This window comes from Lepus europaeus, chromosome 16 (assembly GCF_033115175.1).
Source record: "Lepus europaeus isolate LE1 chromosome 16, mLepTim1.pri, whole genome shotgun sequence".
In the NCBI taxonomy this organism is placed as follows: domain Eukaryota; kingdom Metazoa; phylum Chordata; class Mammalia; order Lagomorpha; family Leporidae; genus Lepus; species Lepus europaeus.
The window spans coordinates 89598076-89624110 of NC_084842.1; the positions used below are offsets into that span (position 1 = coordinate 89598076).

A 26035-nucleotide genomic window follows, 5' to 3' on the forward strand; every position below is an offset into this window, starting at 1 on the left:
CAGGATCGCCTGGGCCACAGTTGTCAAGGGGCCAGGCTCTGGTGAGGGAAAGGCAGCCCAGGGCTGTCTGGAATTGGCTCTGGGCCACTCATCCCTCCTGGACAGTCCTCCCCTGGAGCCCTGGGCGGTGCTTGAGGCAGGCAGCCCTGGGCAGGGCTGGGCTTCACCCTGGCGCACCACGATGCAGTGCACACAGCAGTGTGCCCAGCAGGACCCGGCCACAGCAGCTACCCTGCAGCCTCCCGCTGGCTGCCCACGCTCTCCCGGCAACCTGCAGCAAGGGAGTGCGGGCCACAGCCCAAGTCCTCCTGCCCTGCCCACCCCACCCCCGCCGCACCCTCCCGACCAGGCCCAGGATCCCACACCCAGTCGACCCCATCACCTCCATTCCCCGGGGAGCCTCCTTCCTGCCTCTGCCCGGCGTGGGCTGCTGGCTGCGGGGGCATGGCCTGCCCGGCTCCTCCCCTCACCGCGCCCCTCGGACACTCTGGCTGAACCGCCAGGTGCAGCCTCCGCCCACTGCCTGGACAGGGCTACCACGCCCCAAGGCCCCATTGCCCTTCTGTAGAGCGTGGCCAAGGACGCCTTCCAGCAGGTCTGCGAGTGAGCTGACGTGAGCACGGCGGGGCTCAGGGCACGCTGGGGACGCAGGGCTGCTCACCCCGCGGGCGCCCCGTCTGAGAAATGCCGCGGGACGGGGCAAATGCTGTTGTGGGAGCCGGGGTCCCGGGCGTGGTGAGGGCGGCAGGGCCTGGGCTGGGGTGGCGGGCGCCCTCACCTCTCCCCCGGGAAGGGCCCCGCTCCTCCAAGATGACCCGCTGTCCATCCAGGCTCGAGATGGGGGCGCCGAGGTCCAGGGGCTCCTTCTCTCCACTCTAAATGCAAACAGAGGGCGTCATTTACCCAGCATGGAAACTCCTGGAGCAGTCGCCCGGGACAGTAAAGCAGTCCCAGGCCTGCGGGAGTCACACACCCACTGGCCCCACTGGACCGGCCGCCTGCCGGAGCACCGGCACCCCCCTCGGCACAGCAACACTGGCTGAGTCCTGACACCTGGCTCCAGTCCTCAACTGAGGAGGCTCGAGGTCGCCTCCCCGCCCCCCGCCCCAGGAAGTGCGGACTGCGGCCTGGGCCAGGGCTCCTGCCGGGCCCTGCTCCCCTACGGCATTCCTGGACACCAGGGGGCCCACAGGACCCACTTAGGTCAGGCCAGTGTAACCACAGGGTGCACGGGGATTCACACCAGGGGGCGGCCCTGGTCAGCCTGGCCTGCGTCCCCCAAGCACGGGCAGGGAAACCGAGGCAGGAGGAGCGAGGCAGGGGCGAGGCAGGGCCCTGAGCGGGGCTGGCGGGAGGGGTGGGGCTGGCGGGCAAGGCTCAGAGCCATGGAACCTGTGCCTGGTCTGACGGCACAGGGCCACCTGGCCTGCTCTCCTCCCGCCCCTCCTGCCCCGCCCAAGACAGTGATTGGCTGGGGGCCTGCTCTCCTCCCGCCCCTCCTGCCCCGCCCAAGGCAGTGATTGGCTGGGAGCCTGCTCTCCTCCCCCTCCTCCTGCCCCGCCCACTGCGGCCAGCAGCCTGCTGAGTGCTCGCTTGGACGGGGAGCCGGCGTGGGGCATTTCAGGGTCACTTGTTTCTCATTTCAGCTTCCTTGGACCAAACCCCAGCCCGGGCACAGGGGGGCAGGACCTGCCGAGGAGCACAGGGGCTGAGGACGCGAGGGGCACACAGCGACCCGGCGACACCCACCAGCCTCACGAGCAGACTGCCCAGGTCCAGGCCGTACTTGGCCACGACAGGCCGCAGCACCTCCGTGACCGGCTTCGTGGGCTTGGCCTTCAGTCCCACTGACCGGTTAATCGGAACGAGGTCCAGCCTGGGGGGGGACAGTGACACACTTGGGAGCACCTGCGCCGCCTCTGCCCGGCTCAGCCGGCCACCACGGCAGCCCCCCGGGCAGCGCGGCCCCTGCCCTCCGCTCCCGCCCGTGGCTGGCCGGCCACGCCCCTCTTACCGAAACAGGGTGCGCTTCTCCAGACGCAGGTCGCGCGACTCCAAGATGCTACTGTCCTGGTGCAGCACCAGGGGCTGTGGACAGAGACCAGGACTCAGTGGGCGCCCGCGGCGGGAGGGCGGGCGGAGCCGGGCCGCGCGGCGTGAGTACCTTGTCCCCGCCCACGAGGAAGAGGTCCACGGCCGCCCCGTTGATGCCGTGCTGCTCGCAGAGCCCAGCCAGGACCTCCTTGATGGAGAAGCCCGACCTGACGGCCACGGCGCAGGACGTCCCGTCCGGGAGCTGGATGCAGCACTGCTTGGCGGCCTTGTCCCTCTCGGGAGCCAGGGTCCTGCAGGCCTCCGGCTGGGCACAGGGAGACAGGGCAGGCGCCGGGGTTACAGGGGCGAAGGCACCTCCCGAGGCCAGCAGCTACGGCTCGCAGCCCAGGGCCCCCCTGGCTCAGGAGGCAACCCCAGCTGTGCGGGACCCTCCTGTAACAGCAGGCATGCCTTTTCCTTGGCTGTCAGCACAGCCCCGGGCAGCCTCCCCAGGTATGGGGACGGCTCGCTGCGTGGCCACGGGAGGGGCTCCCTGCAGCCACCACGGCGGCCAGCAGACCAGGGAGGTACACGGCCCGGCGGGGACCAGGCGGCCTCCAGCTGCCCGGCCAGCAGGAGTCACCAGAACCCTCCCGGGTGCCCACGACCCCCGCCCCTGCCTGCCTGTGCCCTCCCGGTGCCCCACGACCCCCACCCCTGCCTGCCTGTGCCCTCCCGGTGCCCACGACCCCCACCCCTGCCTGCCCACGCCCTCCCGGGTGCCCACGACCCCTGCCCCTGCCTGCCCGCGCCCTCCCGGTGCCCAGGACCCCCACCCCTGCCTGCCTGTGCCCTCCTGGGTGCCCACGACCCCTGCCCCTGCCTGCCCGCGCCCTCCCAGGTGCCCATGACTCCCGCCCCTGCCTGCCCACGCCCTCCTGGTGCCCACGACCCCCGCCCCTGCCTGCCGCACCCTCCTGGTGCCCACGACCCCCGCCCCTGCCTGCCCGCGCCCTCCCCGGGTGCCACGCACAGAGGGGACAGCAAGACCAGGCGCCTGGTTCAATGTGGGAGGTCAGCGACATTAGTTCTGTTAGAAAAGAATATCGGGAAGAAACCCAGAGCCCTTCCTAGGGCTCCTGGCAGGGTCTGGGGGGCCTGGCCATGGCAGGCGGGCCCTGGGCAGGGGCACTCGCTCTGTAAGCCTGGGTGTTCTGTGGGTGGCGGCGACTCACCAGGTCCAGGCTCCCCGCGGAGGACACGGAGCCCTGGGACTCCCGGCGGCACAGGCCTCCGTTGGCCTGGGCGGCGTCTGCGGGAAGCAGCCACTCAGAGCCAGGCCCCCCCTTGGCCGGCTCCCACCCCACCCCCTTTAAACAGGACACAGACCACCTACCCCCGCGTCCAGTCATCGTCCTAACTGCGGCCAGCCAGAGCCGGATTGCAGGGCACCTGCCCCACCCACTCCCTGACAGCTCCACGGCCTGTGCCGGGTTCCAGGCAGCCACTGCACAGCCGCCGGCCTGGGACACACCCCCAGCACACGCCTGGGACACACTCCCCCAGCCACACCTGCCCGAGCCTCAGGGCTCGGCTTCCCCGGAGGCCAGGCCACAGAGCCTACGGGCACAGCCCACAGCCTGAGGCTCATCTCCGAAGTGTGCACCCAGCCACCTCTGCTCTGAAGACCCCAGGGCGGGAAGTGAGAGGGCCGTGCTGCCCAGGAAGGCCAAGCTCAGCACCCCCCACCCCGCCCCCGGCTGTCACTGCTTCTGACAAGAGACTCCCTGGGGGCGGCGCTGTGGCGCAGCGGGTTAAGCCATGCCTGCAGGGCCGGCATCCTGTGTGGGCACTGGTTCAAGTCCCGGCTGCTCCACTTCCAATCCAGCTCCCTGCTGTGGCCTGGGATAGCAGTGGAGGACGGCCCAGGTGCTCGGGCCCCTGCACCCTTGTGGGAGACCCAGAGGAGCTCTGGACTGGCCCAGCTCCGGCTGTTGCAGCCGACTAGGGAGTGAACCAGTGGATGGAAGACCTCTCTCTCTCTCTCTCTCTCTTTGTGTAATTCTGACTTTCAAATAAATAAATAAATCTCTAAAAAAAAAAAGAGAGAGAGAGAGAGACTCCCTCCCAGCCAGGCCCAGCCCCTGCGTGGGCCCCTCTCTCTAGACAAGACGAAACTGGGGGAAAGTGACCCAGAACAGGCGGCCTTCAAGATGTCCAAGACACCACACCCCGGTAACGCTTTCCACCCCAACCACACTGAGACATTTCAGCAACAACGAGGACGCACGGGCACACACAGAGCCAGCAGGAGACACACACACACACACAGGGGACACACACATACACACAGAGAGAGCAGGACACACACACACACAGGGGACACATGCACACACACACAGAGCAGGACACACACACATACACGGGGAGACAGAGACACACACTACACACAGCCAGCAGGAGACACACACAGGGGAGACACATACACACACAGGAGGACACATACACACACACAGCCAGGAGACACACACACATAGGGGAGACACACACACATAGGGGAGACACACACACACAGGGGAGACACACACACAGCCGGGGACACACACACACAGGGGAGACACACACACAGCCGGGGACACACACACACACAGGGGAGACACACACAGCCGGGGACACACACACACAGGGGAGACACACACACAGAGGACACACACACACACACAGCCAGGGGACACACATACACACACAGCTGGGGACACACACATAGGGGAGACACACACACAGAGGACACACATACACACACAGAGGACACACATACACACACAGTGGAGACACACACACACAGAGGACACACACACACAGGGGAGACACACACACAGCCGGGGACACACACACAGGGGAGACACACACACACAGCCGGGGACACACACACACAGGGGAGACACACACACAGAGGACACACACACACACAGCCAGGGGACACACATACACACACAGCCGGGGACACACACACAGGGGAGACACACACACAGAGGACACACATACACACACAGGGGAGACACACACACACAGGGGACACACACACACAGCCGGGGACACACACACACAGGGGAGACACACACACACAGCCGGGGACACACACACACAGGGGAGACACACACACAGGGGAGACACACACACAGCCGGGGACACACACACACAGGGGAGACACACACACAGTGGAGACACACACACAGAGGACACACACACACAGGGGAGACACACACACACAGCCAGGGGGGCCCAGGCAGAAGGACAAGGCTGGGTGCAGGCACGGACGGCGGACTCCCTCTGCTCTCCGTATTTTCCAAGCTTCCTACCGGAGGCTCCTGGTCCCTCCCCAGGAAGTGAGCAGCAGCGGCCCCGAGCCACGGGCTGCCCAGCCCCTCCTCAGCCGATGCTGCCCCCCGCCCCGGCTCTCCCCGCGCCCGCAGGCACCGCTGCCCCCCCAGGCTCTCTCCCCGCGCCCGCACGCACCGCTGCCCCCCCTCCCCGCGCCCGCACGCACCGCTGCCCCCCCACGCTCTCTCCCCGCGCCCGCACGCACCGCTGCCCCCCGCCCCCCTCGCTCTCCCCGCGCCCGCTGGCACCGCTGCCCCCCCCCCGCTCTCTCCCCGCGCCCGCAGGCACCGCTGCCCCCCCACGCTCTCTCCCCGCGCCCGCACGCACCGCTGCCCCCCGCCCCCCTCGCTCTCCCCGCGCCCGCAGGCACCGCTGCCCCCCCCAGGCTCTCTCCCCGCGCCCGCACGCACCGCTGCCCGCCCCGGCTCTCCCCGCGCCCGCAGGCACCGCTGCCCCCCCCAGGCTCTCTCCCCGCGCCCGCACGCACCGCCTCCCCCCCAGGCTCTCTCCCCGCGCCCGCACGCACCGCTGCCCCCCCAGGCTCTCTCCCCGCGCCCGCAGGCACCGCTGCCCCCCCCAGGCTCTCTCCCCGCGCCCGCACGCACCGCCTCCCCCCCAGGCTCTCTCCCCGCGCCCGCAGGCACCGCTGCCCCCCCCAGGCTCTCTCCCCGCGCCCGCACGCACCGCCTCCCCCCCAGGCTCTCTCCCCGCGCCCGCACGCACCGCCGCCCCCCCAGGCTCTCTCCCCGCGCCCGCACGCACCACTGCCCCCCCCCCCCCCGCTCTCTCCCCGCGCCCGCACGCACCGCTGCCCCACCCAGGCTCTCTCCCCGCGCCCGCACGCACCGCTGCCCCCCCCCAGGCTCTCTCCCCGCGCCCCGCACGCACCGCTGCCCCCCCAGGCTCTCTCCCCGCGCCCGCACGCACCGCGGGGCCGGTCGCCGGCGTCCTTCTTCTTCTGGGACCGCCCGGCGCTGCGGGTCCGCGACCAGGAGAAGAACGCCGCCCTCCGCCTCTTCTCGCTGTCGTCGGCGCCCAGCTCCTCGTTCAGCGACCGGCCCGACTTGGATTTCCCGCTTAGCTGTCGCGAACGGACACCGTTCAGTCCCCACAACCACCCCACACTGTGCGGGTGCCAAGGGGCCGCGGACCGGACGGCAGGCAGTAACCTAGCGCCTCGATGGGCTCAGCTCAGGGGTCCGCCAGGCCCCGCCCCCGCCCCCACCCTCCTGGGCAGGTGCAGCCGGGCACCTTTTTCGGCGTGGACACGGTGGAGTGGTCGGAGCCGGCGCTGTGCTTGGACGCCGGGCTGCTGGGCACCTGCTGTGCGTCGGGGAGGCCGCGGCCCTCCACTTCTGCCAGGATGCACTCCTGGTACAGCTGGGATTTCAGGAATCGAGTGTAACTGTCGAACTTCATCAGGTTGAAGATCTGCGGGGAGAACACACCGGGAGGCACGGGTGGCCTGGGCCCGGCAGACTCCGGCCACCGACCGACGCGGGTGCGGCTTCACGTCCATCCACCAGTCACCAGGCCGTCAGGCAGCACCGGGCAGCCCAGGTAGGCCCAGGGCAGCGGGAGGCCGTGGGGACCCTGAGGCAGCCTCCCGAGGGGCCGGGGGGACCCAGGCTGCCAGCAGCGCCAGGTCAGGGGACGGTTTCCTTCCCCAGACTCCAAGGTGTGTGCAGAGAGGGGCTTCAGAACAGCTCCTGAAAGCGACCTCCCTCCGGGCCCCCGTGACCGTAACCAGCGGCGCACACGCATGTGCGGGCCCCCTGCTGGCCTCCGGCCCTCCCAGCCGTGGGCCCTGCAGCGGAGCCCCGGGAGCCCGCGGGCCGGGTGCGGGCGGCACCTGCAGCTGCTGCTCCTTGAACATGTCCGGGTGGGGCGCGCTGAGAATGTCGTCGGCCAGCTGGGCCTGGCTGTCGATGTTGACGGGGGTGGCCGCCTTGCTGCACAGGAACCGGCGGAAAATCTCCTGGGCCCTGGAGGAGAGCTGACGGCAGAAGCGGCTGAGCCCGCGCGGGGCCGGCAGCTCCCCTCAGTGATGGGCCAGGCCAGCAAGAGCCTCCCCGGCCCCGAGCCCGCTCCTCCACGCCCTGGCCCCGACTCCAGGGAGGGAGGTGCAGAGCTGGGTCTGTCAGGCCCCCGCCTCCCTGAGAACCCGCACACCGGCGCCGTCCCCAAATCGTAACTCGCAGCGGCAGCCCGGACGCACAGCCACGTTCAGGCAAAGTTAAATCTCACACAGGTTTGAACACTTGGTCGGGAGAAGAAATGCCTTTGTGCACACCTTGTGGGGGCCTGCTCTAGCGCCCGGAGGCCCGGGGGCACCGCCCTGCCCCGCTCGGGCGCCCGGCTCACCTCCCGCTTGTCGTGCGCGGGAACATGGCTGAAGCACTCGCAGGCCTGCCAGAACAGGATGTTCTCCTCGCTGAACTCCTTCCTCAGGAAGTCCTGCGAGACGCGGGGCGCGGGGTCAGGGTGCGGAGTCGGGAGACGCGGGGTCGGGAGACGCGGGGTCAGGGTGCGGGGTAGGGAGACGCGGGGTCGGGAGACGCGGGGTCAGGGAGACGCGGGGTCAGGGAGCGGGGTCGGGAGACGCGGGGTCAGGGAGATGCAGGGTCAGGGAGACGCGGGGTAGGGAGACGCGGGGTCAGGGAGACGCGGGGTAGGGAGACGCGGGGTAGGGAGACGTGGGGTCAGGGTGCGGGGTAGGGAGACGCGGGGTAGGGAGATGTGGGGTCAGGGTGCGGGGTAGGGAGACGCGGGGTCAGGGAGACGCGGGGTCAGGGAGCGGAGTCGGGAGACGCGGGGTCAGGGAGACGCGGGGTAGGGAGACGCGGGGTAGGGAGACGCGGGGTCAGGGAGACGCGGGGTCAGGGAGACGCGGGGTCAGGGAGACGCGGGGTCAGGGAGCGGGGTCGGGAGACGCGGGGTAGGGAGACGCAGGGTCAGGGAGACGCGGGGTCAGGGTGCAGGGTTGAGGGGTGTGGGGTCAGGGGGTCAGGGAGACGCAGGGTCAGGGTCCGGGGTCGGGGGGACGGGGGGGTCAGGGTGCGGGTTTGAGGGATGTGGGGTCAGGGGGACGTGGGGTCAGGGTGCGGGGTCAGGGAGACGCGGGGTCAGGGAGACGCGGGGTAGGGAGACGCGGGGTCAGGGAGACGCGGGGTAGGGAGATGCGGAGTCAGGGTGCAGGGTTGAGGGGTGTGGGGTCAGGGGGACAGGGGGTCAGGGAGACGTGGGGTCAGGGTGCGGGGTAGGGAGACGCAGGGTCAGGGAGATGCGGGGTAGGGAGACGCGGAGTCAGGGAGACGCGGGGTAGGGAGATGCGGAGTCAGGGTGCAGGGTTGAGGGGTGTGGGGTCAGGGGGACAGGGGGTCAGGGAGATGCAGGGTCAGGGTCCGGGGTCGGGGGGACGGGGGGGTCAGGGTGTGGGTTTGAGGGATGTGGGGTCAGGGGGACGCGGGGTCAGGGAGACGCGGGGTCAGGGTGCGGGGTCAGGAGACGCAGGGTCAGGGTGCGGGGTAGGGAGACGTGGGGTCAGGGAGACGCGGGGTCAGGGTGCAGGGTCGGGAGACGCAGGGTCAGGGAGACGCGGGGTCAGGGAGACGTGGGGTCAGGGAGACGCGGGGTAGGGAGACGCAGGGTCAGGGAGACGCGGGGTCAGGGTGCAGGGTTGAGGGGTGTGGGGTCAGGGGGACAGGGGGTCAGGGAGACGCAGGGTCAGGGTCCGGGGTCGGGGGGACGGGGGGGTCAGGGTGCGGGTTTGAGGGATGTGGGGTCAGGGGGACGTGGGGTCAGGGTGCGGGGTCAGGGAGACGCGGGGTCAGGGAGACGCGGGGTCAGGGTGCGGGGTAGGGAGACGCGGGGTCAGGGAGACGCAGGGTCAGGGTCCAGGGTTGGGGGAACGGGGGGGGGTCAGGGTGTGGGGTTGAGGGGTGTGGGGTCAGGGGGAGGCAGGGTCAGGTTGTGGGGTCAGGGGACGTGGGGTGGGGGGAACACGGGGTCGGGGGACACGGGTCAGGGGTGCGGGGTCAGGGAGAGAAGTGGGCAAAGCCTTCAGGGCTGCCCTCTGCCCCGACAGAAGCCCCCTCGATGGCCCTGGAAGACAGCTGCCCCCCAGCCCACACCCTGGACCCCGGCCCTGCCCCAGCCCTGGGCTCCATACTGCGCAGGGGGCTCTCCCCACGGAGGGGGCGGGGCTGAGCCCCCAGGTGCAGGGGCCAGAGGCGCCGCAGGGCGGTGCCCAGGCCGGAGCCCGCCCCTGCCTCACGGCCCTCCCCTACTCACAGAGAAGTACCGGACGCCGAGGGGGTCCTGCAGCAGCCGCTCGAAGGACACGGCCCAGCTGGCGACCCTGCGCTCCCGCAGCCGCCGGCAGCTCTGCACGCTGGGGAGGCTGGCATTGCTGCTCAGGCTGCTGCTGCTCACGCAGTCCTTGAGGTCGGCGCCGGTCAGCTCTGTGGGCGGCAGACACTGCACCCCTGCCCTGGGCGCCACGCCCGCCCCGCTCGCTCCAGGCACAAGCACGCGTGGGCCCCATTGTGTGGCCCTGCGAGGGGCACGGGGGCCTGCACACGGGCCACTGCTCCATGCAACAAGTCCGGTGTTTCTGAAAACCCATTTGTGGGTGACCACACGCACCCCGGAAGGGGGGCTCCCGAGTGTGCACAAGGTGGCACCGAGCCCCTCAGTGGGTTCACCCATCACCGGGTCTACCCGCTGGAGCAACGGGGCAGGGACCCCATCCCCAAGGGGACAGTCGGGAGCAGGGGACACTGGCCAGTGCGAGTGGCCACTCAGGGACCGTGCCACTGCGCACGAGCCCATGCCCGGAGGGGCCCTGTGCCGTGGCAACACTGCTGACCACACGGAAGCCCCCACTCACTGCCCCTCCAGGCACAGGTCGGACCTGACCACTGCTGACCGCGGGACGAGTCCCCAGGGCCAGCAACGGCTGTGGCTCCAAGCCAACCCCATAAGCAGGAGGCAGTGGCCACATCCCCCCGCCCCGCACACCCTCTCCCTCTGGGGCGCAGCCCAGCAGGGCGGCCAGGCTGGGCGCTCACAGCTCCACAGGCACTGACACAGAAGGGAGCAATCAGACCGAGATCAGGTTACACCAACTGCTACAGGAAAAGGCTGAGATGGGACCAAAGGAGCCGCAGGCGAGGATCAGAAAAAAGACAACTTGGCCTCCGAATCTGCGGCCAGCGGAGGGACGGCCGGGCCCCCCAGCTCCCCTGCACCCCGGGCCCCCCAGAAACGCCAGGCCTGACAGGAGCCTGCACGTGTGCACGGTCCCCCACACCCACGCGCACGCTTTCTGGGCCGCTGGGCCGTGGGCTCTCCTGAGAGGGACATGGCCCGCGGCTGGGTCAGGAGGGCCGGAACACGAGACGGACAGACCGAACCACAGAAGCCCACGGCAGGGCCAGCTCCACCTCCTCGCACGCTGCGGGGACACCCAACACGCTGGGCAGAGCTGGCCCACGAGCAGACCGCAGCCAAGCCCCCTCCAACGCACGCTGCAGGCAGCCCCGGGACCAGCACCTCCTGTGGAGGACGGAAGCAGGCCGGGGGCCGGAACACGAGGAGGGCGCGGAGGCTAAGGAGGTGACGGGGCCGCGCAGAGGCACACGCCGAGGCCGTGGCCCCGTGCTGTCCTGTGTCGCGGCCTCAGCAAGGTCTGAGCCCAGGGACCCCCCCACCCCGCCTGTTTCTGGTAACTTCTGCCGTCTGTGCCGGACGCTCCTGCACTGGCCCCACCCACGGGCGCACACTGGGGGCGTCCAGGCCTGCCAGACCCTGTGAGCACCGGGCCGGGAGGAGGTGACCGCAGTGGGAGAAGCAGGGCCCGGGGGAGGACGGTGCGGCACTTCCCCAGCAGGACCCAGCAGCAGGGGCCCACGTCCCCCTCCTCAACGCCGCACACACTGATCCTCGCTAACTGTCTTCAAACCCTGCAAAGTCTGAGCCCTGGGGCCGGTGCCGAGGTGCGGTGGGCAAAGCCTCCACCTGCGGTGCCAGCATCCCAGAAGGCGCCAGTTCGAGCCCCAGCAGCTCCACCTCTGACCCAGCCCAGCTCCCTGCTAACGGCCTGGAAAAGCAGTAGAAGACGGCCCAAGAGCTTGGGACCCTGCCCCGGTGTGGGAGACCCAGAGGAAGCTCCTGGCTCCTGGTTTGCAATCACTTGGGGAGTGAACCAGTGGAAGGAGGGAGACCGCTCTCTCTTCCTCTTTCTGTCACTCTGCCCTTCAAACAAATAAATCTTAAAAAAATAAAAGGGGGAGGGGGGAGAAGTAGTAGGAGCCTCAGAACCTCTTGGGCTGAAGGGAGGGTGAACAGGGGAGCCAGCAGGGCGTGCACCTGCCAAGGCGGGAGCCGGGTCCAGGGGCGACACAGAGGGCAGCAGGGGGTGGGCTGGCCCCGGGAGCAGGGGGGTGGCGAGAGGGGCCTGTGCAGGGGCCCCCGGAGGACGGCAAAAGCGGCGGAGGAGAGATTTTGCCTCTCAAGTGGAAGGCATGTGGAGGCTCCCGCCTCGGCATGGCCACAGAGCCCCGCAGGACACAGGACACCCCCATCCTGCACCCACGCTCACTCACGGTCAGTTTTAAGTGGGAGATGCCCACACCCTCCCCCGTGCCCGGACAACTCGTTTTTATAAGATTTGGCAAATACTAATTACCTTCTTTTTTGAGGTTTCTTTACTAATGAAAGAGTGTCAGAGAGGGGGAGAAAGAGAGACAGCTCCGTCCACCGGTTCACTCCCTAAATGGCCAGCACCAGGCTGAAGCCAGGAGCTGCACCCCAGTCCCCACATGGACCCCCTGCTGCTCTCCCAGGAGCATCAGCGGGACTGGCGCTGTGCGAGGTGCAGGGCGCGGTGCGGGGCGTGGCGTGGTGCATGGTGCGGTGCATGGCGCGGTGTGGGGCGTGGCGCGGTGCATGGCGCGGTGCATGGCGCGGTGCATGGCGCGGTGTGGGGCGTGGCGCGGTGCAGGGAACGGTGCGGGGCGCGGTGCGGGGCGCGGTGTGGGGCGTGGCGCGGTGCAGGGCACGGTGCGGGGCGCGGTGCGGGGCGTGGTGCGGGACGCTGCTCTCGAGCGGCCCCGGCCGGGAAAGCCTCATTGCGAAAGGAACCTCAGTGTCCGACAGAGGGACCAGGACCCACTGCCAGTGAAATCTGCCAGGGTGCTCCCCTCCGGGCAGCCCAGACACAGACGCCACAGCCAGAGGCCCCGGCGGGGACCCCAGCGTGGACACGGGAGGCCTGGGGGCACTGCGGGGGCCCCCAACCTGGCAGCGTGATGCCGGGAACCAGGGCACGGTCCCTCAGCTCTGACACCAAAGACGCACGCGTTCCTGCGGAAGGCCGTGCCTCGGCACATGGCCCCACACGGCCCCACACGGGGTCCCACACACGGCCCCACACGGGGTCCCACACCGGCCCCACACGGGGTCCCACACCGGCCCCACACACGGCCCCACACGGCGTCCCACACACGGCCCCACACGGGGTCCCACACACGGCCCCACACGGCGTCCCACACCGGCCCCACACACGGCCCCACACGGCGTCCCACACACGGCCCCACACGGCGTCCCACACACGGCCCCACACGGCGTCCCACACACAGCGTCCCACACACGGCCCCACATGGGGTCCCACACACGGCCCCACACGGGGCCCCACATGGCCCCACACAGGGTCCCACACGGGGTCCCACACAGCCCCACACGGGGTCCCACACACGGCCCCACACGGCGTCCCACACAGGGTCCCACACAGCCCCACACAGGGTCCCACACACGGCCCTACACAGGGTCCCACACACGGCCCTACACGGGGTCCCACACACAGCCCCACACGGCGTCCCACACACGGCCCCACATGGCGTCCCACACACGGCCCCACACGGGGTCCCACACACGGCCCCACACGGGGCCCCACATGGCCCCACACAGGGTCCCACACGGGGTCCCACACACGGCCCCACACGGCGTCCCACACACGGCCCCACACGGCGTCCCACACAGGGTCCCACACGGCGTCCCACACACGGCCCCACACAGGGTCCCACACACGGCCCTACACGGGGTCCCACACACAGCCCCACACGGGGCCCCACATGGCGTCCCACACACGGCCCCACATGGGGTCCCACACAGGGTCCCACATGGCGTCCCACACACAGCCCCACACGGGGTTCCATGCATCTCCTGCCGCTCACCACACTGGCCTCAACTCAAGTGCCAGGGCTGGGCGTGGAGCCGAGCCACGGGGTCAGGGACGGGGTCAGCAGGGTGGCCCCACCCGACAGCCAGCGCGAGGGCCCCGCGCATCTTCCCCACGTGCGGTCGCCAGTTCCTGCACCAACGCCGACTCTGAGCCCCCGACTTGCAGCATGAGGGGCCGTGGAGGGAGGCTCTGCCGAGAGGGGCTGTGGCGGCCCCTTCCCCTTCGCCCCAAAGCCTGCGGTGGGGACCCACCACAGCCGTGCCCGGAGGGCCTGCCCGCCGGCCGCCTGGTCCCCAGGGGCTGCGCGGGTGACACCGCACGCCTGCACTCCACCAGCCAATGCCCCCCCCGCCCCAGCCCTCCGGATTTCAGATTTGCTGAAAACTACACCAGCCGCGGCACTTCTGTGGCCGCTTAGACACGCGTGTTCCGTGTGGCCCGTGTTCATCTCACCAGGCGTGGCATCCAGACTGTCTCCCAACCACAACTCCTGCCGCAGGGACACAGCGGCAGCCCCTCCACCAGGCGACACACCTGACACCTGCTCCGGCGGCCACAGGCGCAGAGGGGGCGGGGCTTTACCTGGGTGGAGCTGATAAGAGCCACTGTGATGCCATCTAACCAAATGCTTCCAACCATTCACCATGAACCACCCCTCTGCGTCCATACCAGGCTCAGCCGGCCCGGCCCGGGCAGCCCCGGGCGCAGGCCCGGGCCCCACCCAGGGACATGGCTCCGTACAGAGGGCCGAGCGTGGCAGGGCCCGGCGCACAAAGCCTGCAGGAGCCGGCATGCATAATTCACCACAGGCCCTGGGCGCCGCGGGCAACCGAGCTGAATTATTTACTGCCGCGCAGCCGCGGCCGCCCTGCGAGACCCGGGAACACAAGTCCGCCGGCTCCCACGCTTACTCCGCGTGTGTCTGGGGTTCAAACGTTGAATTCCACAGCCAGGAAACCTGTCTTCCAAGGAGAGCAAGATGAGGACCAGCAGCACACACCCGGCCTCGTCCCGGCAACTCGACCCAGCTGGGCCGCTTGCCGGGCAGACACGCCAGACCCGACTGCAGACGCCGCCGGGAGCCCTGTGGGCACACGCAAGGGCCCGGGCCGCCCCTGCCCTCACCTCCCCAAGCCCCAGGCCCCAGACCACGGTGACGGCGGGCACAGCGGGCACGCACATCTCCGTCTCCACGCTCTCCAAGGAAGAAATCCCCAGACAGGGCCGCCAGCTGCTTCTTCCTGCTAGGATTTTTATTTGAGAGACAGCGAGGTCTTCCATCCGCTGGTTCAGTACCCAGTTGGCCGCAACGGCCACAGCTGCGCCGATCCGAAGCCAGGAGCCACGAGCTTCCTCCAGGCCTCCCACGTGGCTGCAGGGGCCCAAGCACTTGGGCCATCGTCCACTGCTTTCCCAGGCCAGAGCAGAGAGCTGGATCGGAAGAGAAGCAGCCGGGCCTCAAACCAGCCAGCGCCCAGTGGGATGCCAGCACCGCAGGTGGAGGATTAACCTCCTGTGCCACAGCGCCCCTCCCCACGTTTCTGAAGTCTGCAAAGACCCCCTTGCAGCAGAGCTGGGAGAGACGGGGCCCGCAGCCCTGAGCCCCAGCCTGGCAGGGCTCCTGCGAGGGCTGCACGGCGCCGGGACTGCGGGACTTTGGGGCGCTCGTCAGCACGGGGGCTGCTCCCCTCCCCGGCAGCTCGTGCCCTCTTTTGGAGTGAGTTTTAATTCTGCTGTGATTTCAAACTTGCAGAAAGATGAGCAGAGGGAAAGGAACCCGCACGTGCCTTTCACATCCGGCCCTCACTGCGCGCCAGCCACTCGCACCCACACCTGCGATTCTCTGGGAGCCCAGGGTGCCCAGGGCCCCCCACCCATGCCGGTCAGCGCAGACTTCCTGAGAATGGCGACGTCCCCTCTGAGAGCTGGGCACGAAGCAGGACCCCGGGCCAGTCCAGACTCCGCCCTTATCGGCGATCTCCCGCCGCCCAGGACGGGACCCAGGATCCCTCTGCTCCCGGTCTCTGGTCTGCTTCCATCTGGAACATCCTCCAGCCATTCTGCCGTGTCTCCATGGCCGGCACATCCTCGGATGGCCCCTCCGCGCAGCTGTGGTCAAGTTCCCCGGCGATCTGGGTGCGCTGAGTTGCGGCAGCTCCGTCTCACGGTGAGGACGCCGGGCTGCTCGCTTTGGCAGCTCCTCACCAGCCCGGGCCCCTGTTCCGGCTTCCTCCGAGGGCTTCCACGCTGGGTGCGTGCTGTGTGGCGCAACGGCCTTCCCCTGGCTGACTCGGCACTCGCTCCCCGGAGCACCTCCCCTGGCCTCTCTGCTTGAGGCTGGCACCTGCGTGTGCCCACGAGTCCTTGTTGGACCGAACGAAGACCGGGCTTCAGTGGCCTCTGGGCGTTCCGAGACTTGGCTCACAGTACGGCCAGTGCAGCCGCACCCCTGCAGCCTCCAGCTCGCGTCCAGCCGCCTTCCCACTGCTCTCAGTGCCGCCCGCCTGTGGGCAGGGGAGGCTCCCCGGGCCGTGTTTGCTCTGGGCAGCTGCCGATGCTAGAGTAGCAAATACAGCCAAGGCTCTCCGGGCCTGTCGAATCAGACCCGAGTCTCTTCCTGCGCCTCGGCCGCCCGGCTTTTGGTTGTTAAAGGAAAGCGAAGCTCCAGCCTCCCCTGCTGCGGCCCAGGACCTCCTCTCCATCCCAGGGACTCCGAGTCGCTTTCCTGCCCAGGAGGAGACGCCACAATCTGGGGACAGGACACGTGGGGACACCCCCATCCATCTCCACATCCACCATGGGCGCTGGCTCCGTCCCTGCTGGTCCCTGTCTGTCCCGGGAAAACAGAAGACGCCCCAAGCACTTAGGCCCCCCCTGCCATCCACGCACGAGACCGAATGCAGTGCCAGGCTCCCGGCTTCGCCCTGGCTCAGCCCCGGCCCTGTGGCCATTTGGGGAGTGAACCAGCAGGTGGCAGGTTTCCCTCTCTCTCTCTGTAACTCCGCCCTTCAAATAAACAAATAAATCTTAAAAACTTAATAAAACCTTGAGTTCACGGTGACACCTCCAGCTGCCGTCCCGAGATGGCGCGCCTTCTCTTCCCTGTCTGTTATCCTTCCCCAGCCATGGGGGCAGGGGGCTGGCGCCCACTACCCTTGTTGGCTCAAACCCAGAATACGCAGAAAGTAGCCAAAACAAACCCACACCACTACAAAAACGGCTGGAGCCTCGTGTGTGCCTACGGCTTCTAGCTGAGCCCCCCGAGCACGCGCCTGGGTTCCGCCACACAGGGAACCTGCCCCAGCCTCAGGCCTCGTCAGCCCAGGGCGCAGTCACCGCCCCCCCCCCCCCGGCCCCGGGCACCACGGATGGCAAAGGAGGGAGACGGCGGCTCTGGGCCACACGACGCCGACGCCGTGCCAGGGAGAAGCCGGCACTTGCAGAGCCCGGGGCTGGAAGGCAGGAAGAACCTCCTTCCGCTTAGGGGAACCTGAGAACCTGAGACAGGCGCTAGCACGCCGCTGCCTCTCTCCCGGCCCTCAAACCACCGGGAGGTGGAGTTCTTAACTCACTCAAGTTCTGCCCAGAGACGCGGCAGCGCACGGGGGGCCGCCCAGGCCCCCCCCCAGCCCCCGGCCCCCTCTCCCTGCCCCAGCGGTCACCCCCAGAGCCACCGCTTCCCTCCCCAGTGATCAAGGGCGATGCTTTTCCAATTCAGGCAACGAGGCCCTTTCCCCAAGGGAACCTCACGGGACCTCGCGAGGGGCCGGCTTCCGGGAGGACGGGGCCGGGGACTGGGGGCTCCTCACCGCGGCGGAGGCCGGCCTGATGCTGTCTGCCAGCCGCCGCGGAGGCCCGAGCACAGTTCCCAACCTGCAGGGAGGCTCCTGTGGCGGGCGAGCGGGGCACAGAACTCACCCTCCCCGCCCCCCCAAGACTGCACGGCCCCGGGGGAGGCGCAACACCCACCAGAGCTCGCGGCCCCAAGAGGAAGAAACCTAGATTCCGGATCAGCCCGGAGGCAGCCCTGCCAGCGCCCGGCACCTACCCAGGGCACAGCGAGGAGTCCTCCTGGCGGGGCCACACGAGGGGCGGAGCAGCCGCTGAAAAGGGCCAGTGTGGGAGGCACCAGGTGAGCCAGGAGCCCCGGACTCACAGAGGGGGGACCCAAGGCCTTTTCAAAGATCAGCCCCGACTGAATTCATTTGCTATGCGGGAAAGCTTTTCTGTCACCCGCCTATGATGAGTTCCCGTGTGAACTGACTTTGTTTCGATGGATAAAGTATTTACCCTTTTTGAGGATAACCCTCTATTCGCAAGCCAGCGGCCACACAGGCGCTGACACTTGGCAGCTGTGGCCTGGCCCCAGCTAGAGGACCCCGCCCGAAGCAGAGGCCTTGAGACCCCCGTGCTGGGCTGGGGAGGATGACCCCGAGCCGCTCATTAAGCCCTCCTGTGCCCAACACGAGGCAGACCGTGCACGCCAGGGCTGGGGCCGAGGCCGACAGGCCACGCCCATCACAGGAGGGGACGGCCACGCCTCTCATCTGGCTGTCCTGTCAAAGACCCACTGGGGCTCCAGCAGCCTGGACGCGGTCAGGCCTGCTCTCTCCTCCCGTGGGCAGCTGCTCTGCCAAGCCCGGGCTCCTGACGGGGGAGCAGACGGGGCAGTGGGCAGGCGAGCGCCATGGGGACACCCCCTCCTCCCCAGCCCCACGTGGTCCCCCACCACGGGGCGGGAGGGGCCGAGCCTGTCCAGCCGGGGCCAGAGCTTCCCCCAAACAGCACAGAGGCCGCACAGAGCCCTGGAGAGGGGCCGCTGAGCGCTCCCCGTCCCAGCCTCCCAGCTCCACCAGGGCCCTCCTCACTTTGGCCAGTCAACCAGAAATTCACCCCAACCTACGTCAGCTCCACTTCTGCAACCCAACCAGATCAGGACCGGCGCTGGGCGTGGCTATCCCTGGCCGTGGCTCCCCGGCCAGCATGGCACACGGCCACTGGAAGCTGCCTGGCGATGCTGGTGACGTAGGGGCCAAGAGCAGTCCACCCCACACCAGGGGAAGCTGGGTGCGCGTGCCTTCAGCAGCTCTCTGGACGACGGTGGGGCCACAGAGGGATGGCACACACCTGAGGCGTGCGGCCCACGCCCCCGACAGCTCCCAGACCGGAGGCGTGGGGCACCGACCCCCAACCAGTGTTCAGCTGCTCCTCCTGGCACCGGCTTCACTAAAGTTTTGTTCGGCGCCAACACTGCGGCACAGCGGGTTAACACTTTGGCCTGAGGCTCCAGCATCCCATATGGGCGCTGGTTCAAGACCCGGCTGCTCCACTTCTGATCCAGCTCTCTGCTGTGGCCTGGGAAAGCAGTGGAAGATGGCCCAAGTGCTTGGGTCCCTGTACACGCATGGGAGACCTGGAGGAAGCTCCTGGCTCCTGGGCTTCAGATCGGCGCAGCTCCGGCCTTGCAGTCAATTGGGGAGTGAACCAGTGGATGGAAGATCTCTCTCTCTCTCTCTCTCTCTGCCTCTCCTCTCTCTGTGCAACTCTGACTTTGAAATAAATAAATACATTTTTTTTAAAGTTTTGTTTTATTCTGTTTTTCCCTGGAGAAGGGAAGCTGCCCACTGTTCCAGGGGAGGGGATGAGGAGGTTCTAGAAGATTCTGGAGCTAACAGCCCACCCCAGGGGGGAGGGGTGGAGTCACTGGCTTTATTACTTTCGAACATCTGTTTGTTTGGGCTCGCAATATACATAGTTGCTAACAAAACTCGCTCCAAATATCTCCCAGAATGCATCCTGGCAGAAATCAAGTCTCGGAAAAGGAAAGCCTGGGCCCGCCTGGCGCCCCCGACAGGCGCACCCACGTCCCCTGGGCGCCTGCTCCCCGCCCACAAGCAGGCTGCGCAGGGCGGGGGCGGAGCCAGCTGACCAGCGAGAGCTCCCGGGGCTGCCCTGAGCATGCAGGCCGCTCCCGGAGGTTCACCCTCCACGGCCGGCCACGCTCTACACGGAAGAAGAAAGCAGTGGAGTCCGGGGCACTGAGCCCCCAGGACCCACGCGTGGGCCACGCCTGAGTCCCAGGGAGAGCCAAGGACGCCGCAGGCACAGCCCAGGCCTGTAGAGCTGGGCCCCTGCTGCGGCCGGGAGGCGTGGGTGAGACGGGCATTTCTGTGCACGAACCCAAGCCAGCCCCCGAGTGTCAGCCGCCCAGCTGGCCCCACACAGGGGCAGGGCGGGGCGACGGACCAGCCACAAACTCAGTGAGAACAAAGGGGAGGCCAGGCGCTCACCCGGCTTCGCAGGAGGGAGGCCCGACAGGTTGTGCGGAGGCCACACCCTGGTGCACACACAGAAGCGATGCCCAGGGCCGGACGCGGGTCAGCTGCGCTGGGCACAGACAGACAGGCTCCCGCTCAGGACCGGGGGCAGGCAGAGGCGGCCGGGGCCTGGCTGCCGCCGCAGGGATGCCCTGTGAAAGGGCAGAGAGATCGGGAGGCAGAAACCGAGACCTGGGCAGCCAGGGAACAGGTGGCTGAGTGGACACAGCCTGGGGGCCGTGGCGCCCACTGGAGGGCACGGGGACGGTGGCGAGGCTGGCAAGTGTGTTCATCCGAATGCCAGGGCCTCCGCTGTCCCAGGGGACGCGGCACAGGGAGCTCCTGGCCAGCAGAGATGCTGGGGGGTGGGGGCGCTGGGGCCTGGCGGGCTGCACTGCCACTCACCACATTCCATACCAGAGCACCGGTTGGAGTCCTGGCTACTCCGCTTCCGATCCAGCTCCCTGCCAATGCACACGCTGCGAGGTAGACGGCTCAGGGCTTGGCCCCCGCACCCACGTGGGAGACCCAGATGGAGCCGCTGGCTCCTGGTTTCGGTCTGGCTGTTGCAGACATCTGGGGGGTGAACCAGCAGGTGGAAGAGCTGTCTTTCACAAATGAACACAAACAAAGCGGACCCCAGCTGCTCGGCCTCTCCAGCCGCTGGCGTGGTCCCTCGGCCAGAGCCCCGCGTGGCTCGCTACAGGAACCAGGCTCCAGCCGCCCTCTCCCAGGGCAGCCGCCCCAGACCTTTGCCTTCTTCTTCTTCTTTAAGATTCGTTTATTTATTTGAAAGGCAGAGTTACAGAGAGAGGTCTTCCATCTGCTGGTTCACTCCCCAAAAGGCCACAAAGACCAGGAGCCTGGAGCTGCATCCGGGTCTCCCACGTGGGAGCAGGGCCCAAGCACGTGGGTCGTCTTCTGCTGCTTCCCCAGGGGCATTAGCAGGGAGCTGGATTGGAAGTGGAGCAGCCGGGACTCAAACCGGCGCTTCTACGGGATGCCGGCATCACAGGCTGCGGCTTCACCGGCTCCACCACAGCGCCGGCCCCCTTTTCCTTCTGAGAACAGGGAAAAAACATACTTACTGACAAACATCTCAAAAACAGCATTGTCCAAGTTCCTTAAAATAAAACCACAAAACCCGACGGGGAGACTCGCACACAGAAACGCGCAGGCGCTCGCCGCGACACACGGGCCGGGAGTGGGCCCTCGCGAGCCTGCAGGGATCGCTGTGTGCAAACACAGCCCCCTCCCCGCTCCGCACACCGTGGAGGCAAGAAGCCGAGGGTGGGAAAAAGGCCGACAGCAGGAGCGGCAGAGGGGGAAAGCCCCCGGGGCCGGGGAACCACGGCCCAGGCATCCGAGGCGAGCCCCCCCCCCCCCCCCCCCCCGCCGCCCGGGGGCTGCTCAGGGACTTCCCACACTTGCGGGCTGGCTCCAGAGAATTCTCTGCTCTGAATGACAGACAGAAAGGAAGTGCCCACGCTCGGCCCCGCTGGGGTCCCCGCGCCTCAAGACGGCTGCACGTGAGCCAGCCTGGAGGACAGAAGCCGCCCGCCGCGCGCCCTGCAGTCCCTCCCAGCGACACCACGGCCATCACCACTGCGTAAAACAGGAAACACACCTCCACAGACACAGCCCGGGCTCCTCGGCTTCCCAGGGCCTCTGCAGGCCAAGGCTGGCCGTGGCCGCTCCGTGGCTGCCAAGGAAAGGGTGCCCTCGCCCTCACGCCCACCGCCCCGGCGCTCCCACGGAACAGCCGGAAGCCTTGGTGCCACGGAGCCGCGGAGACCACGGAGCTGCGAGGAATCAGACCGAGACGGGGATGACATCAGAGAATCTGTGTGACCCCGCCCCCTGGCCCAGGTCGGTCCCATGGACAGAGCTCCTGTGTGCAGAATGACTGAGAGACACAAAGTCCGCCTCGGCCCTCCCGCACCCGCGCCCACGGGGGCGAGACCGCTGAGAAGCCGCCCTGGGCTTGCATCACTGGCAATGCAGGCGGCAGAGGCCTCTGTGTGGAGGGCCCGCACCTGGCCACCCGGCCCAGCGCACACAGGCGGCCCCGGCCCCTCGCCCCTCCTTCCCGGCAGGAGTAAACACGGGTCCCTGCTCCTGTGATCTGACCCAGCCCAGGTGTGGAGCCTTCCCAGGCGGGGGCAGGGGCAGGCCCACGAACACCGCCCCCACCTCCCCACGGCGGCCAGGGAAAGGCAGGCGCGCGGGAGAGCCACCAAAAGCCGAAAACGTGCAGGAGAAAGGGCGACTTACCACCATCCGACACGGTTGCCGACTGAAAAAGAAGAGAGAGAGACATGAGTTAGTGGCGCCTCATGGCCGCCTGCAGCGGCTGCGTCCCCGGCCCTGTCCAGGCAGGTGTGCGCACGGCCTGAGTCAGGAGCACCGCTCCCACCTCCCGGCCAACCCCGCCCAGCGGTGACTCCCCGAGGAGGAAGTCCATCGTTTTCACAAGAAGAGAACAAAGCCCAAACAGTGGACCCGGGGTCTCCGCCTGGGACCGCTCCCGCCACTCGCCCCCCCCCCCCCCCCCGCCCTGGCCCGTCTGGCAGCGGGGGGGGGGGGGGGGGACCCAGGGAGGGAGTCGTGCTGGGGAGACAGACCAGGGAGGCGGGGAGCGCGGGGACAAGAACCAGCATGTCACCGGGAGGCGCAGGCACCCAGGCAGCCTGGCTGGGGGGAGGGGAGCAGTAGAGGGAGGCGGAGTGGCAGGCATTCCACAGAACCAGAGCGGCCAGTGCCCTGCCGAGGGACCAGGGACCGAGGGTCCGAGGCTGACCCGGTGCCCTGGGGCTGCACTTCCTGTCTGACAGCAGTCCTGACTTTACCCGCCGCCCCCAGCCCAGGGAAGCGGCCGGAGACCCTGGCACCAAGGGCCGCCGTGGCTGCACTGCCCCACGGGGCATCGTCCCCACGCCCATGGTGAACTTGACCCTCTCCAAGGCCACGCAGAATATCGGAAACCCCGCTGGGGCTGGCGTTTGGCCCAGCGCCACCCTCCCGAGTGCCTGGGTGTGACCTCGCTTCCTCCTGACGCACCCGTGCGGGGTGGCGGCCAGGGATCAAGGACTTGGGTGCCTGCCACCCGTGTGGGAGATGTGAATCAAGGCTGACGCTCGTGGCTCGGCAGGCACCTGGGGGGTGAACCGGCAGGCGGGAGTCCTCTCTCCGCCTCTCAAGGAGTAACTAACTGAAAATATTCTTTGTCGGAAACATCTGAAAAATAACCCAGAAAACGTGGCTTTCGCAGCTAGGAGGCAAAAGGTGACTGCAGTGCCCAGAGACCCGGGCAGGGGGCGTCCCGGGACCGGGGTGGGCGGGGCTGTGGGTAGGCAGGATGCCCCCAAGAGCCGGGATGCAGGGGCTGCTCACGGGGCAGGGCCCCCTCCCACTTTTTAAAAGTTTTAGATTTACAGAAAAAAGACAAAATGCCTGGGAGTCGCTGGAGGAGCGGAGGGGGGGAGGGGGGGGAGGGGGGGAGGGCAGGGCCGACCCGAGGGCTGGTCCCAGTCCAGGGAGAGGCCAGCACACACCCCCTGGAGAAACACGGACAGGAAAACTCACGTGACCACGACACCCTGCCCCAAGACTCACAATGAAAAGGGGAAGTCGGGGCAGATTTAAAATTAACCAAGCGACGCTCCCGGGGAAGCACAGGTGCCCACGGGGAGCCTCAGCCGAGGTGGCAGAGGCCAGCAGGGGGCGGAGAGCTGGGGTCTGGGAGACTGAACCTCGGGGTGCAGCAGGGTGAGCAGAGGCAAGGGGCAGCCCCCACCCCGCACTGCCTCACGGTGCCTGCCAGGGCCGGCAAAGGACCCCGGGCTCAGAGCTGAGACCCCCGGGGCCCATCGCTGCCTCGGCTCCGCCTGCCCCGCCCCCACCTCTCCACCCACCCAAGCAAGGTCCTCGGGGACTATTTCTTTAAAGATTCATTCCGGCAGAGCGACCCAGAGAGAGGGAAAGACAGAAACACACACACGTCTTCCATCTGCTCCGCAGTCCCCAGATGCCCACAGCAGGTGGCCCGGGCCAGGACCTCCCTGGGTCTCCACGTGGGCCACCTTCTGCTGCTTCCCGGGCCACAGCAGGGAGCTGGGTCGGAAGCGGAGCTGCAGGACTCGCACCCGGCACTGCAGGATGGGAGGTGAGCACCCCGGGGGACAGCTCACCCCTGGCGGGGACACGTTCGCTGTCACCTATCTCAGCGCACGTGCTGTCAGAGAACAGGGGACGAATGGCTTTTCCTGTGACATTACTTAATTTGCCAAAAAACAGCTCACGACTGCCACCGGTGACTGCTCTGGTGTCATTTACGTGTGACAGTGCCGGGAGCGAGAGCCGGGCAGCTCTGACCCCTGCGCCCCTCACAAGGACACCAGGGCGGGCGAAGGGGCTTCGGGAGGGGTCGGTGCCCGTGCCCAGTGGGGCAGGCGGGTGGGGACCAGGGCTGGAGGGAAACAGCTGCGGGGGATGGGGCACCTGTGGCTGGGGGCCTGTGTACCTGGGGGCCTGTGTACCTGGGGGCACCTGTGGCTGGGGGCCTGTGTACCTGGGGGCACCCTGTCTGGGCACACGTGTGGGGCACCCGTGTCTGGGGCAAATGCTGGGTGTAGGAAAGGGGTGCGGAGGGGCAGCTGGTCACCCCCAAATCATTCCCACAGCCTTGGGGTTCACGGCACAGCCTGTTCTGCTTTTTGAGCCCAGAGTCCAGAACCTGCTGCACTGAGCCCCGGGGGCCCGGCCCCCACGCCGCCCCCACAGACGGCTCAGCCGGCTGCATCGGGTGCGTCAGGGACTCTAGGAGGCAGCCCCCAGACTCCCACTGCGTCTCAGGGCGGGAGAAGAAAGCAGAGTGACTTCCGCAGTGTAATTACAAATATTCAGTTTCCGGTACGAGAATTTGTGAAAGTGTGAAGATGAGGCCCGACCCCCCACGCGCACTGCCCACGGCCACACCGCCGTCTGCTGCCCTCCGGCCCCCTCGGGGCACAGCGCCCCTCCACGCAGTCGCCACGCGGTTGAGTCATGCACCCCCATCAGCCCACAGCCTACCCCCGTGGGAGGGGGACCCCGTGCAGCTCTGGGCTCCTGGCTCCAGCCCGGCCCCTGCCCGGAAGAACCCTGTCACCCTGCCTTTCAATAAATAAACAAATCTTTCAAAAAACATTTTTAAAAACTGGACTCTGGCCGGCATCTCCTTGGCCCACCACCCTCCTGCCTCTACGCTCGAGGTCAGCGGCTCGCGCACCCCCAGCCGGACTGGGGCGCCTCCCACGAGGCTGAAGCTGGCGCACGCCCTTCTTCCCAAAGCGGGACATTCCGCGGTGCACCTGCCCCCAGGACAGGCGCCCAGGCCGCCTGCACCGCTCCTCTCAGGGGCCCCCGCCTGTGCTGGGCCACCCCACCCCACCAAGGGGGCGATGGTCCCAGGCCGCGACAGCCACAGGGCGGTGTGGACGGCCACTCTCCCATCCGGCTGCTGGGTCTCCACTGGGCTTCCCGGCCCTCACACAGCTCATCCTAACGGCTCAGTGGACGTGTGGTCATTAGGATGACTCGGGCTCCTATCTGACGGCCGCAGTTGGCATTCCCCGGCAAGTCCCTGCAGGCTCGGGGTCCGGCCGTCTCGTCCACGAGGCCTGGCAGATCTCTCGGTGCAACCCCAGCCTGCCCTCCACGTCCGGGCGTCCGGCCCCTTGGCGCTCGGCAGCCAGGTTCTCTCCAACAGCAGACTTTCTCGCTTTGCTTTTGCGGCCAGCGCCCCCTGCTGTGCACTCGCCCGTCTGCAGGCACCGCCAAGACCTCCCACTCTCCTGGCATCGTCACGGCTCCGATCACAGGCTCAGGTCCTCAGCTCACCTGTGCTGGCCTCTGTGGACGGCGTCTCACACGGGTCCCCAGACCCCCGGCCACCCCGGCCACCCCGGGCCACCACGGACCTCGCTCACTCCGATACCCGGCACGCAGCTGCTCCCAGACCTCCGTGCCTGCACGTCACACTCACAGCAGTGCAGGCGACGGGAGCAAGGTAGCACCG

At 68.0% G+C, this 26035-nt stretch overlaps 1 protein-coding gene across 1 annotated transcript in view; it reads right to left on the minus strand.

Moving 5' to 3' along the window:
* The window catches only part of RGS12 (regulator of G protein signaling 12), a 78703-nt gene that overhangs the window by 5531 nt on the left and 47137 nt on the right, over nucleotides 1-26035 (minus strand). The window contains 11 exon segments of the mRNA XM_062213199.1: nucleotides 779-875; nucleotides 1750-1876; nucleotides 2015-2088; nucleotides 2165-2359; nucleotides 3270-3346; nucleotides 6343-6496; nucleotides 6667-6846; nucleotides 7268-7411; nucleotides 7780-7872; nucleotides 9709-9878; nucleotides 22252-22273. Coding sequence (XP_062069183.1) covers nucleotides 779-875; nucleotides 1750-1876; nucleotides 2015-2088; nucleotides 2165-2359; nucleotides 3270-3346; nucleotides 6343-6496; nucleotides 6667-6846; nucleotides 7268-7411; nucleotides 7780-7872; nucleotides 9709-9878; nucleotides 22252-22273 — 1333 coding nt within the window.